The sequence below is a fragment of the Manis pentadactyla genome, chromosome 10 (assembly GCF_030020395.1).
Source record: "Manis pentadactyla isolate mManPen7 chromosome 10, mManPen7.hap1, whole genome shotgun sequence".
Lineage (NCBI taxonomy): Eukaryota > Metazoa > Chordata > Mammalia > Pholidota > Manidae > Manis > Manis pentadactyla.
This window is the reverse complement of record NC_080028.1, coordinates 104342373-104359266: the sequence shown is the minus strand read 5'-3', so window position 1 is coordinate 104359266 and position 16894 is coordinate 104342373. Positions and strand designations below refer to the sequence as shown.

Genomic DNA, 16894 nt, shown 5'->3' with positions numbered 1-16894 from the left:
GAAATGGATCAAAGAACTGAATGGAAGTCATGAAACCGTAAAACTCTTAGAAGACAACATAGGCAAAAATCTCCTGAATATAAACATGAGCAACTTCTTCTTGAGCACATCTCCTTGAGCAAAGGAAACAAAAGCAAAAATGAACTCATGGGACTACATCAAACTAAAAAGTTTCTGTACCTCAAAGGACATCATCAACAGAACAACAAGGCATCCTATAATATGGGAGAATATATTTGTAAATGACATATCTGACAAGGAGTTAACATCCAAAATATATAAAGAACTCACACACCTCAACACCCAAAAAGCAAATAACCCGATTAACAAATGGGCAGAGGATATGAAGAGATGGTTCTCCAAAGAAGAAATTCAGATGGCCAACAGACACATGAAAAGATGCTCCACATCACTAATCATCAGGAAATGCAAATTAAAACCACAATGAGATATCACCTCACACCAGTAAGGATGGCCAGCATCAAAAAGACTAAGAACAACAAATGCTGGCAAGGATGCAGAGAAAGGGGAACCCTCCTACACTGGTGGGAATGTAAGCTAGTTCAACCATTGTGGAAAGCAATATGGAGGTTCCTCAAAAAACTGAAAATAGAAATACCATTTGACCCTGGAATTCCACTCCTTGGAATTTACCCAAAGAATACAATTTCTCAGATTCAAAAAGACATATGCACCCCTATGTTTATCGCAGCACTTTTTACAATAGCCAAGATATGGAAGCAACCTAAGTGTCCATCAGTAGATGAATGGATAAAGAAGATGTGGTACACATACACAATGGAATACTATTCAGCCATAAGAAAGAAACAAATCCTACCATTTGCAACAACATGGATGGAGTTAGAGGGTATTATGCTCAGTGAAATAAGCCAGGCGGAGAAAAACAGATGCCAAATGATTTCCCTCATTTGTGGAGTATACCAATGAAACAAAACTGAAGGAACAAAATAGCAGCTGACTCAGAGACTCCAAGAAGGGACTAGTGGTTACCAAAGGGGAGGCTGTGGGAGGGCGGGTGGGGAGGGAGGGAGAAGGGCATGGAGGGATATTATGTTTAGTACACATGGTGTGGGGGATCACGGGGAAAACAGTGTAGCACAGAGAGGCAAATAGTGATTCTGTGGCATCTTACTACACTGATGGACAGTGACTGCTTTGGGGTATGGGTGGGGACTTGATAATATGGGTAAATGTGGTAACTACATTGTTTTTTCATGTGAAACCTTCATGAGTATATATCAATAATACCTTAATAAAAATTAAAAAAAAAAAAGTCTTGGCCATACACGTCTTGCCAAGAACAAAGGTTTGTTTTGTCTTTTAAAATTTATCCTTGCACTGGAGGTCTGAGAGTATCACCCACCCACGTTTGAAGGCACTAAAATAAGAAGCACGAGCCCAGTGGTATGAGCAGTGCAATGCGCTCTGTGCCCCGTGACCTGGCAGGCGACATGCCCATGGCAGGAGCCAGGCAGGTCTGCAAGCACTTCAAAAGCCCTGTCTGCCCTGAGACTGTTTGCAGGTCGGCTAGTAACGTATGAACAAAAACACAAGGTTCAGTATTCACCTTATTCCAAAACTGACGTTCATTATTCCTGCTGGACTTACATCTGATGTTCTTAGTTTGGCCAAGGAGACACGCAAAGAGAAGGTGTCTCCCTGGCTTTGTGAGGCCTGTACCTTTATAGCTCCCTTTCTTTTTGTTTTTACGACTTTACTTTTCTTGAGCAGTTTTGGGCTGATAACAAAATTAAGAATTAAGAGACTTCCCTTATATCCCTGCCCCACACGCAGCCTCCCTAACCCCACAAGGTCCCCCAGATGCTGCATGCTGCATCAGTTACAGTCATGGACCCACAGGGACACATCTCCATCACCCACTCCTGGGTTTACCTGAGGGCCACTCCCAGCTGGGCCTTTGTGGTTTGGACTGTGTGATGACATGTGCCCCCAGTACCATGTCACATGGAACCGTTTCGCTCCCTAAAAGCTGCTGTGCTCTGCCTGTGCATCCCTCCCTCCCCAAAACCTTGGAACCTCTGACCTTCTATGGCTCCATAGCTTTGCCTTTTCCCAAAGGTCACAGAGTTGGAACCACACAGTATGGAGCTTCTTCCACTCAGTGGCGTGCACCTGAGGGGCCCCCATGTCTCCCCATGGCCTGATGGCTCACTTCCCTTTAATGCTGTGTAATATTCCAATGTCTAGATAGCTTCTATTTTAATGAATATTTTGTTAATTTGCAAACTCATAACTTTTGGGAGTTTATCTTTTCAATGCCAATATATATCTGTTACTTTGTGGAAGAAAAAGGATCTAGGTCTCACACAGTTAAGCAGTTTCTGTGACATGCCGTTAAAATATTAAATATTTTCAAATAAGGCTCTTCTATTTCTTCTGCATTTACTCACATATTTGTAAGCCTTTCTATGGACTATGTGAGGTGTGCTCCCAGCGCACTAACCCCGAATGTGAATGACAAAGCTGGGGGTCTGGAGTGGAGGCCCCTGCAGTTCTCAAGCAGGCCAGGGAGCATGGGGCTGGCGTGTTCAGGTCTCCTCCCCGCATGGCACCATCACTGTTCATCGGGTGCTGGGCATTGCGTGCCCCTAGCTGAGTGAGTCTCCTGAGGAGCCTTGTGCAGGTCAGCAGGAGCCTCTGCAGCTATTTCCCAGCTTACAGGCAGGGTCTCGAGTAGCTTGCCATTCAGGTGTCCTGTTCTGGGGTCTCTACTCACATCAGGGATGTTCAAAGGCGGTCAGGTGGGACCAGAACACTGACCGGCCCTGTGTCAACTCTGGGAGTTGTTCAGCTTCTAGCTGGCTGGTAGCTACCCTCAGCCCCTCCAGGAGAATCCCCATGCTATGCAGACGTGTTCAGCCACACTCAGGGGCCTGCCACCCTGACGTGGGAGCTCTTTCTTGACATGGTCCCCTGGCAAATCCAGTTCCCCCAGCCTCCCACAAACACAATCTCTGCCCCTCAACATAGCCCAGGCACCCTGTACTACTTAGGCCCCTGTGTCTGCAGACAGGAGTCAGGGTCCAGAGAGGAGCCAGGGCAGGGCAGGCCCAGGCCTCACTGTCCTGGTTTCCTTCTCTCAGAGGGCAAAGTGCCACACTGCCCACTGTCCCAAAGTCTGAAAACAGCTATCTCCTATATTTCATCAGGTTTCTAATGGTTTTTGGCAGGCATGTCCGTTCTCTTACGTCATTCATGGCCAGAAGTGGGGACACCCTAAGCTAATTCATAAATACACAATAATAGACACCAGTGACTCGCTAGTTGTAGAACTGAGTGAGCTGACTAAAAGCTCACTCTGCTCAGGGCTCTTGGAGAAGCTGGTCCTGGGACGGGGAGGGCAATGTGCACAAGGAGCCCAAGGGTTATTCTGTTGGCTTTGGGGCTGCCGCCAGGCTGGACACTGAGAACAGCTCTCCAAGGGTGGAGCCCAGAGAAAGGTCCAGAGCCCACAGAGAGGAGGCACAAGGAATCATGGTCCTCCAGGAGCAGCAGGAAGGCACCTCAACCCGGAAGAAAGCACACACGGAAACTGAGACAAACTGGGACTGAGTGGAAGGAGAGTGAGGAAGAAGCCACGACCTGCAGCAGCTCCCTTTCCCTGAGGACACAGCCTGGGGACCACTACAGTGGGGCAGGACAAGAACCCAGGTCTTCAGCCTGGCATTCTAGAACAAGCCTCCCATAAACACCCCCTGGGGACTGCTGGCCCCTCCCCAGGGCTGCACCCAGTGTGTGCCCACATGGCTGTGGCTGCCATTGGCAGGCAACCCACTCTCAAAGAACCAGAGGAAATGTCCCCAAAGCTCCCAGCAATGGCTGAGAGGACCAGCTGCCCAAAAAGCACCAGCAACCCACCCATGTTGCTCCTTTACAGTGTCATGAACACCACAGGGCACAAGCATGAGCACCCAGCATGGGTGGGGGGCACGACGTGGTAACCTGAACACCTCAAACCCCTCACACAATGGAAAAAGCTCAACGACAGGACTGCAAAGACCCACGGGCTTTCTCTGGGAAATGGCCTCAGATAATGGAGCCAGCACCATGGGGCACGTTGTGGCTGCTTGCATGTCTGCATGTGCCCAGGACTACAGTCAGAGTCACTAACCCACCAGCCAGGACACAGCTGAGCAGGTGGTATCCACCTGCCCCAGCACAGGTTTGGGATGCCTGTGGGACCCAAATGCTGGAAGTGCCAGGTGGCAACCTACCTGTCCCCACCCAGCTGGCTTCCAGGTGCAATATCCACACCCAGAAGGAAAGGCCCCCCAAGCAAGCTGGCCAATGTCCTGGGTGGTTCTAAGACTCTAGGGACCTGGGGGTCCACAACAGGTCTTAGCACAGCCCTCCTAGGCCAGCTTGCAACCGCCTGGGAGGCTGCAGGCTGCTGGTCTGGTGTGGTCACAGGCTACAGGCCACAACTCCCACCCACTGTTGTTCCCATCTGGGCTTTGTCTCATGACCCTGGCCCCTTTCTTTATAGAAGGTGGCACTTGCTTGAATGCTCAGGGTCGTCGTGAGGACCAGCCCTGTGGAGAAACAACCTCCTCCAGCAGGGAGGGGCTCTCTGCTTACCCCAACTCTGGCAATTGAAGATGCACAAACGCTGCATGGCGGCACTGGGTACCTTTCCACGAATGCCCACCCTGGTCCCCTCTGTGGGCAGCGCGCTAGGCTGTGCTTCCCAGCAGACGCCAGCCAGCACTTGCCTCACTCACATGCTGGGGTCTCAACCGCACACGAGTCCTACATTGACTCTGTAGTCCTCTGCTTGGTGTGAAGCCAAAAAAAGTGCAGCCCAGCCACCAGGGATGTGTCTCAGGCAGATGACTCTGCTCACGGCTGATTCCTCATCAGCCCCTCCCTCCCGCTGAGGGCAGCACACGGAGGTTGGTGGGAGGAAAGGTCCCCCAGGGGAAAGCAGAAGACAATGGGGGTCACAGGGGTTCTCTGATGCCCAAGTGCCAGGCACCTGGCCCACATGGCCCAGCCCCACCGACACCACGACCCATGCACCCACTCCCAGACCCAAGTGTGGCATGGAAGGCAGCCTGTTCCCACTGTGGCTGCGTCCACCCTAGGGGTCCATGGTGTAGGAGGGGAGAAGGCCACTCTGAGGGAAACGCCTCTCATGCTGGCCACCTGTAGAAGGTGGCAGTGAGGAAGAAAGCAGAGAGCAGCTCAACCAGAGCTGGGCACACAGGAGCCGGGAGACACATCCCCACTATCCAGCTGTGCAGAGCGGACAGGGCCTCCTGTGCAGCATCCCACTCGGGCAGGCTGCCTGGATTTGCCACATGGCTGTTCTCTGTGTATATCCAACACTGGGGTATATTTGCAAATTTAGCTAAATGAAAGCTGGTCAGACTAGAATCCTTTTGAGGTTCCCCCATTTGTCCTGTCTGGGGATGGACAGAGAAGTCCACGAAGAAACCACATCCAACACTGGGATAAGCATGCTGGCTGACACCGGATGACGCAGGGAGCACTCTGCTGGTGACCTGGCCGGTTAAATTCTCTGTCTCAGTTCTGTCAACAAGATGGTAACAGCAGCCTCTGCTTCCCTGGGGGCTTAATGAGGCACCACCACCACCCCCCGCCAGATACCTGCCCATGCCACATGAACACTCATTCAAAGCTGGTTTAGAGTTCACGAGGAGGCCTTTGTGCTTCACCAAGACCTCCACAAGATGTTCCCGTCCCTACAACACAGGCACCAACCAGGGGCCAGAGGACTCTGTTCCTAAAATCAGGTCCTGTCCCCTAACCAGTACGAGGGTTCACAAGTTACTTAACCAGCCAGCGCTCTAAGGAGATGGTAGGGACCCAAGACCTTGCAGCCCCAGTTCAGCTCTGATTCTGAGCCTTAAGCACAAAATCAGCTACAGCATCTGTTCGAAAGTGAATTCTGTAGAAAACGCACAGGCGTGGCCAGTGACCCACTTAGGAGCCACCAATGCTCAGCCTTCCCCCACCAGCAGGAGAGCGGCAGGCCATGGGTCTGCCAGTGGGGAACAGCTATTTTTAAATGACATGTCATGGCTGTTCCAAGGTTTGGGTTTTATTTATTTATTTAACTCAAGAGGAAGCTGTACTTTCTCATGACTCACTTCTTTCAAAATGGTGTCTCGGGCATTTTTAGTGTCAAAACCATCTTGAGTTTCTGGCTGGCCAAAAGTCATTTAAATCATACCACCCTCATGGATGTTACCATGTCACTCACATGTTTAAGAAGCTAACATACTAGAACTGTAGCTGAACTCTAAAGCTGGAAAAGATTCCTGCACATTAGTATTTTTCCATAAAAACATAACAGACTATGTTGAAAAATATGTGTGTATTTCCCTAAACACGTATGGGAAAGATGTTCAACTATTATCATCCAGAACCTTCAAGCTCACGGGCAAGAGGCTCACTACAGGCAGTAAGCTCACAGAAGCCACATAGGTGGTGGGAGTCAGGGCAACCCAAGGGCCCAGCCCCCAAATGCTGAGGCCACACGCCCGTGCCCACCATTCTCCTGGGGAGTGCAGCTGGCCCCCGGGGCAGGAACGCTGCTGCCACCTGCAAATGCCTGTTCAGTGATACGAGAGACCACTCAGGCCAACCTCACAGCTTTTGAAAACTTAGGTAAAAAGACACCAGAGGAAAGTGTGAGATCGATGTGACTGTAATGGTGACGTGACCACGGGACTCGGCACTAGCAGCCTGGGCCCCATAGACCCCACCGACCTGAACCACGTACTGGGGTGGCCCTGCCAGCCTCTCCAAGTGGGCGGCGAAGCTCCACCACCAGGAAGTGGGTGGGATGGCAGCTGAGCAAGGGCACAGGGTTTTGTGCAGGCAGGTGCCAATACCTGCCAGGCAGGTGCACCTGGGAGGCTGTGAGAGCAAAGTGAGGGCAGGGGACCCCAAGACATGGCTGCCATGACAGCAGAAAAGTACTCTGGTTCTTGATTTGCTTTCTCTTGGGTGTAAACTCAATGAAATTCTGAGGTTGTTTCCCATCTGTAATTCACATACTACTTAGGAAACTTAGTGGTTAGTTTTAAAGCCAGTGAGTTGCTAAAACATGCAAGAATATCTAAGTTACAACAAATGATAGGTTATTATCTAAAATATAAACAGACCTGTTTACAATCCCTTCAAACTTAAAAAAACATTTCATATCAGTGGGTGAAGAAAAGGCACTTAAACTGTAAACTTACATAAAAACGTTTACATAAAAATGTTTAGTAAAAAAAAAAAAAAAACTTCCATAAAAATGTTTAGTGGGACAGAGCTCACCACCAGTGTGGGAGAAAAAAGTCTGGCGCAGAAATGGTTAATGCAGTCTTGAAAGGAGGCTGTCCCAGCAGGGTGGGCGGGGGACCCTATAAAGCCTGCTTGCTGCCTTCCTGCCACAACACTGGCCATTTGGGCAGGCCAGCCCTGCGAGCCAGGCTGCCAGCTGCGCCAGGGCCTCCCCAGCGACCATCTGCCCACAAGTCCAGAGTCACCACTGCCCACAGGACTGTCTGGCGGCACCTCTGGCCTCCCCTGAGCACGCTCCCCAAGGCTTGCTGAGGAGCCCTTCGAGCGACAGAGACCCATCCACACCAAGGCGGCCAGCTGCACCCCAGGTAAGTCCCAGTCTGGGGTTCCAGGATTGTGCAGGGCAGGTGCCCCAGCCGATGATCTTGCTGAGGTGTCTATCATTGTTAATAGCTGCACGCAGATGGGGATGAACCCAGCCATGGACACATCTCCCTAGAGAAAACCCAAACTATGCCCTAACCATCTCAGGGTGACTGCAGTAGAGTGGCTCCACATCTCGGCTCTTTCTATAGCACCAGCCAAAAATAACGTTGCCCAGTTTCTGTCCTAGCAAGGGTCTATCCACTTGGGGACAATGGGCCGGTGCGGCCATGCAGCTCTGCCCATGCCAGGCATTCGCTCAGCCCAGCGGTCTCGCCGGGTCTCCAACCAGCACTGACACCTGGCACAGGGAGATGACTATTCCTCCCCAGAGACCCAACAGACCTGATGAACTGCAGTCTTCTCTTGTAGACATGGACAAGCAGGGCAACCTGAAACAAAATGACACGTACTGTTTAGTGCCCTTTGCATTCCTAAACCTACAGCTGACTTCCCCAAACCTGTCAGCAGGCAGCCAATCTAGCTTCCTCTACTGCTGCATTTGATCACTGTTTGAAAATAACAGTGTCTGTTAAGGTCAAGACTCCTTTACATGGAAAAAGGTGAAGGTTCATGCTAACACTCTCCCCACATATCTAACTGATACAGGGAGGGTTCTACTCATCTATAAGCTTTCCTCTAAAAATGCAGTCTAAAACTTCCCCAAATTTCCACATTTCAAGAGCAAAATGCTCTGTAGTTTTCACAAGAAAATTGAGAGGTTTTAGAGTCTGAGAGCAATGACATTTACATGCTCCCAACTGGTATTAGCTACTGAAGATGAATAAAGAATGAAAAATGGTTAATAAAATCAGATTCATCAACCACAGTGAGGCAACGGTAGCTGAACACTTTTACAATAATAATGGATACCAAGGCCATGATTTATCCTTTTCTTTTTTTCTTTTCCTATTTTTAAGCACTAATTTCAAGCAATAGGTCATAAACGTCTAGCTGGCAATGCTTCAAATAGGATTCCTAATGGCCTCATAGGGCAAGATGAAACGTCAAAAGAGAAGCAGTTCAAATCCACTTCAACGTGGCAGTGGTCAGCTCGGGTCTCCCCGCAGCACTGACACCCGCTGACTGCTCTCTTGGGCCATGCTGTGGGCTGGGGGTGTGGAGCAGCCTCTGGCCTCCACCCACTCAATGCTGGGAGCGCCCAGCATCCCTGGCTGAGTCCACAGAACTTCCAGAGGCACGGGGAACAAGGGCAGGGCTGCTGAGCCGTTTGCAGTGGAGCCTTGTGCCCTCAGTCTGGCACAAGCAAAGGCCCAAGGGACTTGGCTTAGAGTTCTTCTGCACCCAGTTTCTAGGCTACAGACAGCATTAGCATTAGACAAACAGAGCAGGCTTTACAGTAATTTGTTAAGACACTGAATAAATTCTAAGTATTATTTCCTAAAACAATTATCAGTTATGCTCATTTTCTTTTATTTCATATTATGAAACATAAGTTTCATTTTCAGTATCCTAGCTCAGGATTAGCTTTTAAAAAAGCCTGGCTTCTGCTACCGATTTTGTTGTAATGCATCTGCTCCTCCCCACACAGCACTGTTAGCAGATGGGGTCTCTCTCTGCCCCTCTCATTTCTCTTCCCAACAGCTGCTGAAGTAGATTCTGCTTCTTCTCCTGACACAGTAGTTTTCCTAAGATGCCTGCTGCTTCCTCAGCCACAGTCCCCATGAGTGAGGATGACTCACATGCAGTCCCCAACCTAGGCAGCTCTGGGAGCCCTTGGGAAACGAAACAGGTGTCTTTCTACATGGAGCTGTGCTCCCGCTCGGGGCGAGCAGGCCCCCCAGATGTAGGACCTCCAGCCCACACCCATGCACCGTGCCCATCACTCTGCAGCTGCCGGCTGTGTGCCTGGCTCACCAGAAAGCCCCATTCACGGCTAAATTCCTCTTCCCGCTGCCCCCCAGGTGCCCAGGTGGTGAGACACATCAGAGCACTAGGCACAGCAGCTGACACCACAAGCGTGGCCAGCAGACGCAGACACCCACCCACTTCTCTGCTCCATCTTCTGCAAAACAAACCCAAAGTGCCCACGTCCCACTGGTGACGAGATCGGATCCTACAAATGTCTGGCTCACTCCAAAGAATATCACCTTTCTTTCTAAAGATGCATTTATTGTGTAAAAAGGATTTCTGCGAGCCTTCCGGCAAGTCTTGAACGTCGCAGGTCACACAGGGTGTGACTTCGCCTGCACCCATCTGCACCATGGAGATGTACCCCGGCACCCACAACAGCGCCTCCCCGCAGCTCAATCTGACCTCAGCGCTTGCCGGCACTGCCCGGGTGAACCAGACAGGCGAGCTCTCCGAGCAGCAGTACGCCATCGGGCTGTTCCTGTCCTGCCTGTACACCATCTTCCTCTTCCCCATCGGCTTTGTGGGGAACATCCTGATCCTGGTGGTGAACATCAGCTTCCGGGAAAAGATGACAGTCCCCGACTTGTACTTCATCAATCTGGCAGCAGCGGACCTCATCCTGGTGGCCGACTCGCTGATCGAGGTGTTCAACTTAGACGAGCAGTACTACGACATCGCCGCGCTGTGTACCTTCATGTCCCTCTTCCTGCAGATCAACATGTACAGCAGCATCTTCTTCCTCACGTGGATGAGCTGTGACCGCTACCTCGCCCTGGCCAAGGCCATGCGCTGCGGCCTGCTCCGCACGAAGCACCACGCCCGGCTGAGCTGCGGCCTCATCTGGATGGTCTCGGTTTCCGCCACGCTGGTGCCCTTCACCGCCGTCCACCTGCGGCACTCTGAGGAGGCCTGCTTCTGCTTTGCAGATGTCAAGGAGGTCCAGTGGCTTGAGGTCACCTTGGGGTTCATCATCCCCTTTGCCATCATCGGCCTCTGCTACTCGCTCATCGTCCGGGCTCTCGTCAAGGCCCACAAGCACCGTGGCCTGCGTCCCCGGAGGCAGAAAGCCCTTCGGATGATCCTAGCCGTGGTCCTCGTCTTCTTTATCTGCTGGCTGCCTGAGAACATCTTCATCAGCATTCACCTGCTGCAGCGGGCACAGCCGGGGACTGCTCCCTGCCAACAGTCCTTCCGCCACGCCCACCCTTTGGCTGGCCACATCGTCAACCTGGCGGCTTTCTCCAACAGCTGCCTGAACCCCCTCATCTACAGCTTCCTTGGGGAGACCTTCAGGGACAAACTGAGGCTGTACATTGAGCAGAAAACAAACGTGTCAGCCCTGAACCGTGTCTGTCATGCTGCCCTGAAGGCAGTCCTTCCAGACAGTGCTGAGCAGTCAGACATGAAGTTCAGCAGTGCAGTGTAGGCACCCTGCTGCATGGACAGAGACTTGAGTGCATCTCCCACAGGATGCACGCTAGGGCAGGGACTGGCCACACCACACCTGGCCTCAGAACACTGCCAGGGATGCTCCAGTACCTCAGCTGCATCACCCTCAGGGCCCTAGGAACCGCACCACATGCTGCCTCGACTGTACATGTCTGCACACAGAGCTGTCACTGTCCACGCAGCCCACGGTGTAAGGTCACAGGACTGCAGGAAAGGGCTCAGGACCAGCGTGCACTCATGCTCTCTCTGCATGCTGAATCCTGCACAAGACATCTCTGATGTTGGTCAATGCAAAAGAAGGGGGCACCTTAGACAGAACATCTTAGTTTCAAGGTACATCTGCCATCAATTTGCCATCTTGGGGAGAAAATGAAGTTGGAGCCAGGAACCACTTGGTGGATCTACACCAGGTACTGTGGTACAATTCCCACTGGGGGCTTGTGGTTTTCTTGTGCATGCTAGCAAGCACACCCCGAGTCAGAGGGGAAGCGAGGCACTTCTCAGTACACACCTAGCATTCCTCACCCCTCAGAGGGCCACCCCACCAGCACCTGCTGGGTGTATGACGGCTGCTCAGCCACAAAGGTTCTACTCGAAACAGACACCTGCCTGCCCGCTCAGATCCTCTCCAGAAGCTGTTTGTTTACAATCGTCTGTACCTGCACAGAGGTGGAAGGAGACTGGGAGGGTGTAGCACAGAGGGTACCCAGCATGCTGAGGAATGTAAACAGCTCTCACTAAAATGTAAAAACCAATGATTGCTGGGAGTGCTCAGCCCTTCTCAATAAAACATAGTCATGTGCCAACTCTTCTAGTTTTTTACCTAAGTAGCTCCCTAACAGGGCGGGGTGGGGCAGGACTCTCAGCCTGGCAGCTGAACAAAGCACACACAGGCCCCGAGGGTCACAAGGCTCACGCCCCACCTAGAGAACTCTTCTAGAGGCCAGCACCTAGAGCCAGCCACCTGGACACACCTGGCACATTGCTGCACGATCTGTGGGGACCAGGATGAGCTTCACTGTAGATGCCACACATGCCCTGCTTTCCCAGGAGGCTCTACACGGTCCACTCACAGCCCTCAGGAGGTAGTTGGCTGGGCCCAGCCTAAAGGAGGACGGCAGGTTGAGGTCCCACCTCCGTGGGCTCCCACTCCTGGCCTCCCGCCCTACTCAGGGCCACCTTCTGGGAAGTGCCCTGCACAGGCCCAGAGGCCCTCCCATGGGCAGGGCCTCTGGAAGCAGAACATGAGGTAATGTTTACATGACAGGAAAACAAGCCATTTTTAGTTTTATTAGTTTTTTATGGGTGACAATCTCTGGGAGAGTACTTGCCCCCTGCAAACCTCTGCACTTACCAAACTGTGGCCTTGCAGAAGTACCATCACTAGCACTGAGTCCCGCTCAGGACTTGCTTTCTAAATACACACCCCAGGTCTAAGGACAAGGAGACCTCTAGGGGTAGTAGGTTGTACAGAGTCAGCATGGGGAACAGACAAGGCTTGCCTGGGGCACTGTGCCCTACCTCTAGGGGAGGTGAGGCTGAGCCGTGACTCAGGTGCTGGAGTAGCTTGCTAACAAGTGGGTCCTTCCCACCAATTGCCCAGGGCCTCTGGGAGGTCACCAAATCGAGGTGTAAATGGCTTACTGGCCACCGGGCATGCCCTGCAGAGACCAGGAGGAACCCTGCAATGCCCCCTCCCACAGCCCACGCTGGGGGCCCTTGGCCCCGCAGAGCTCCGTGCCCATGCACTGCAGCCTGCAAGCCATGACCACGACGTTTACTAGATGAGTGCTATTCACTGAGCCCCCTGACCTCAGAGCTGGCAACTCCAAAGGGCAGAGCACAGGCACAGACTGGCACTAGGCACCCAGCCGCACACTGAGACCTGCCAGCCATGGTCACTGTGGCCCAGCTTGAAGGGCCGCAATGGCGGCCATGGAGACAGCAGAGTTGGAGAGCACCCAGCTTTCAGCCCCTACAGGGGAGAGGTTGGAATGTAAGGCCTGGTCTGACTGAGGTGCAGACTGGCCCCATCACTCAAATAAAGGAACCAATGCTGTTAGTCTAACTGGATGGAATGATGCAGTTGGAAACTGAGCCCATTCCTAAGCCCACATCCCTATGTGCACAGCTCTCTGCACCCCCAGGTATCTAACAGGTGACATCAAACCGTGCAGAAGCCACATAAAGCCTGGTGCCTGGGCACCAAGAGGTCAATCAAGGTCACAGAGCTGATCCATTCCCAAAGGTGCATCAGATGGGATGTCTGGGGATGGCAGAATGGAGTCCCTTCCAAGGATCTCAAGGTGGTAACTGTCTGAGCATCAGTCAAGGCTGGGGACCTCACCCCTCTGAGGCAGCCCTTGGCATGACCAGCTGGGACTCTCCCGAGCCCTCCATACTTCCATCCAGGGGCCCTGAGCCCACCTCTGAGGTCACCAAGGACAAGCCTCTCCTTGCACAGGGCCAGGACAGACTGTGTGGGCCTGACAGGGCCATCCTTGTACTCATCAGCCCTCTCCTGCTTCTGAAACGCCTCACCACGAGGCCTTTGTCAGCTGGCACCTGCCTCATGCACAGGTTAGACAGGGCTAGACACAGCTCCTACCTCTGCCCTCTCGAAGCCACACCCCACTGTAAAACTGGCCACAGAGCTGCTTTGGGAGTCCATGGATGGAGAGCAGACACGTGCCGGCAAGGGGCTATAAAAGGGCACGCAGTAGGTGAGGGCCGACTTCACAAGCAGGGGCTCTCACTGAGCAGAGCTTGGACCTCTGAAGTCTCTTTTGACCCTGGGAACCTAGAAGCCTTGCTGGGAGACACCAAAGCCAAGGTCACAACCCAGCTGGGCATTCTGCAGCCTGCCCTGCCCACTCAGACACACGCCCTTCTCAAACACACTTGGCTAAGAGCTGAGGCCAATTTAATTATTTTTGGCAGGAACACCAGTTGATAAAATCACTGTTTGGCCGCTTCACTCTTTCCTGGTGACCTGGCTCTCCCAGCTCTGAACTGCACCAGAGCTCAGTGAACAGGGCTGTGGGCAGGTGGGGCCAGCAGTCAGCACCCAGCACTCCTGGCTATGAGGGCAACATGGCTGCCCCCACCTAGACCCCACACCTCTTGGTGAACTGCGCTGAGGATGGGCGGGGAAGCCAGCAGACAAATCCGTGGTGGGCGGCTCCCCAGCATATGGGCAGCAGTTCTGAAAGCTTGAATGTGCTATGAGCAGAGGACAATCAGCAGCTGTACTCACCCTGAAGCCGGAGTTCTCCAGTGGAAGCGTGAGGACAGGCAAGGAGGAGCTGTGCAGCTGGAGGAGTGGGTACTGCTAAATACATATGAATGTGCAGAGGAACAGGGACATGCACATGGGTGTGTGTGTGCTGAGCGTGAGCATGGATGACCACGTACAGTGCATGCACATGTGTAGACACAAATACATGTGCTCACATGTTCCCTAGCTCTGTGTATTAACGGGAGGAGAAGGCCTGGGCAGCCATGGGCAAACCCAGGGGACAGACCCTGGTCTCTAACTCTGAATCCCTGAGAAGGAAGTGGGCTTCTGGGACAATGGCTGATTTGGGCCGGGGCAAGAAGGTGAAGACAAGCCTGGAACGTATTCTGCCTGAAAAAGCTACAAGAAAATGGTAGGGTCACATGAAGGACATAGAGGCCCCACTGAAGGGTTCCCACTGGCCAGATCTGGGGCAATCTGAGCATCAAGATAATTGGGAAGAGTAGACGATTATAAACAATTAAAAAACAAGAAATCACGAGCTGATTCTAATAATAAACAGATATACATAAAATATAAACAAACAAAATTCAATACAATAACACAGGAATAGACAATAGGAACATATGAATGGAGTGGTGGGGCGCGGGGGCTTGCTTATAGCAAAATGCCACCCACTGAAGGGGATGGCAGATCCTCATCCGGCAACTTCACGGAGAGGGTGGGCAGGCCCAAGCCCCCAGCAACCCACTGCTTTAATGCAGGGGAAACAACAAGCACACAGCAGATGGCATGGCTCCAAACCCAGCGCCTTATGAGGGGCCTGCCAAAAGCAGGCCACACACCTCCACATCCTAATCTGGGATCACAATGTAAATCAAACTGGGGGAAATATCAGAAAGTCCAAAATGGGGACAGAGCATTCACCCAAAATGTCATGTCATAAACACAAAGGCAGAGGGAGTGTCCCAAATTAAGGGAGGGCAGAGACAGCAACTAAAGGCACTATGCGACCCTAACATGCAAAGAGGTGCATGACACCGCTGGCAAGGGCACGCAGGGGTCACAGCAGCTCCCCTGGACTGAGCGTGTGCTCCTGTTTAGTGGCACTTAGGCACACATCACGGTAGTGGGAGCTGGGGGCACACACAGAAGGTGGGCATGTGTGTGAGTCGCACACACATGTCCAAGCAAACAGGACACGGTGTGTGGAACATCAGTTCATGCCCACACCCAGAAGAACTGAAACGTGTCCACATAAAAACCTGTACCCAAGTGTTCACAGTGGCAGGATTCGCCAAGAGTCATAAGTCAAAACCACCCATATGCCATAAACAGGTGAGTGAGCCACAAGATGTAGCCCAGTGGCACCATGGGACACGGGCCACATGAGGGAATGTGCCGGGACACATGCTACAGCCTGGGTGACGTGAGCATGCCACTCAGTGAGACAAGACAGAGGCGCGCAGGCTGGTGTGACCCCACTGGTGGGAAATGCCCAGAGCAGACACAACCACAGACAGGCAGACAGGGGTGCCAGGCAGGGCTGGAGGCCATGGGGCTTTTCCCTTCGGGGGAAGAGAAATTCTCAGAACAGCCAGGAGTGTGGTCACACAACTCTGAGCATACAGCAAAGCCCTCATGTGCCCACCCAGGAGGGTGAATTTACAGTATGGAAATTATGTCTCAACAACGCTGTTGTGACCACATGGCTCAGGCTGGGTCCCTTAGCACAGGTGCTGACCCTGCCTGGATCCGCCCTCGTATCTGCAAACAACCGGTGCCTCTGAGGTGAGCAGCTGCTGGACAGCTCACTGCTCTGCACGCTTCCCTCGTAGCCATGACCCTTGCTGAAAATGGAAGGTCTAAGCCATCTGGAGCCCTAGAACCTGTCTTCCAACGTGTACTGGTTTCTCTCCTTCCTTACTGCCTAGTCGTTTGCACCTTCTCCTCTTTTCTGGGGAAATAATCACTGGCGTGTCTTTCGATAGGCTTTCAGATGAGACGCAGAGGAAGAGCTTCCAGAAGATGAAACTGCTCTGGGTCCTTGGGAGCCATGAAGGCCGGTTCCATAGCCAGTGAGGGCTTGAAGTGGGCTGCAGTGGCCGGCAGGCACAGCCCAGGCCTCCAGTTCCCGCGGCTGCTCTCCGAGGTGTCACAGGTTGACGTGCAGCAATGGCACCAGTGAGGAGCAGGGGTGCAGAGACCGATGCCTATTTACTCTGCACTGTGCCGGGGCCCACTTGCTCAGAATGCTAGGACCAATAGCTTTCCTACCCAAGCTGCTCTGACGTCCCCTTTCCCACCTGTGTCATATTTGTGATATAGCTCCTCCTGGAAAAGCCCAGGGGTTCAAGTGCATGAAGCACACCTGTGGTCATCCACCTGACCCCAGTCCCACCCGCACCCCCGCAGGGCCGGGCATGCCCTCTGGGGTGGGCTGTGGAACCAAAGGCAGAGGGGTCCCTGACAAGAGCGGGATGGACCCCTCAACAAGCAGGGTGCAGAGAGACAGCATCAGCGTGAGGAACACAAGGCAGGGGAGCCCGAGAAAGGCTCCTGGCATTCCAGGCTACTCCCTGTGCACGCGCAACTGCGTGGGCTCACACG

General features: G+C 52.7%; 2 protein-coding genes across 5 annotated transcripts in view; one reads left to right on the top strand and one right to left on the bottom strand.

The window, feature by feature from the left end:
• The window catches only part of C10H7orf50 (chromosome 10 C7orf50 homolog), a 116573-nt gene that overhangs the window by 72998 nt on the left and 26681 nt on the right, over positions 1-16894 (bottom strand). The window lies entirely within an intron of this gene.
• Positions 7631-12575, top strand: GPER1 (G protein-coupled estrogen receptor 1). The gene is made up of 2 exons (XM_036932869.2): positions 7631-7667; positions 9648-12575. Exon 2 carries the CDS (start codon positions 9947-9949, stop codon positions 11021-11023), a length of 1077 nt encoding a protein of 358 aa, XP_036788764.2. The 5' UTR covers positions 7631-7667; positions 9648-9946; the 3' UTR covers positions 11024-12575.

Excerpts from the sequence above, each read along its gene's own strand:
- GPER1 (XM_036932869.2), top strand. The coding sequence starts at position 9,947 with ATGGAGATGTACCCCGGCACCCACAACAGCGCCTCCCCGCAGCTCAAT.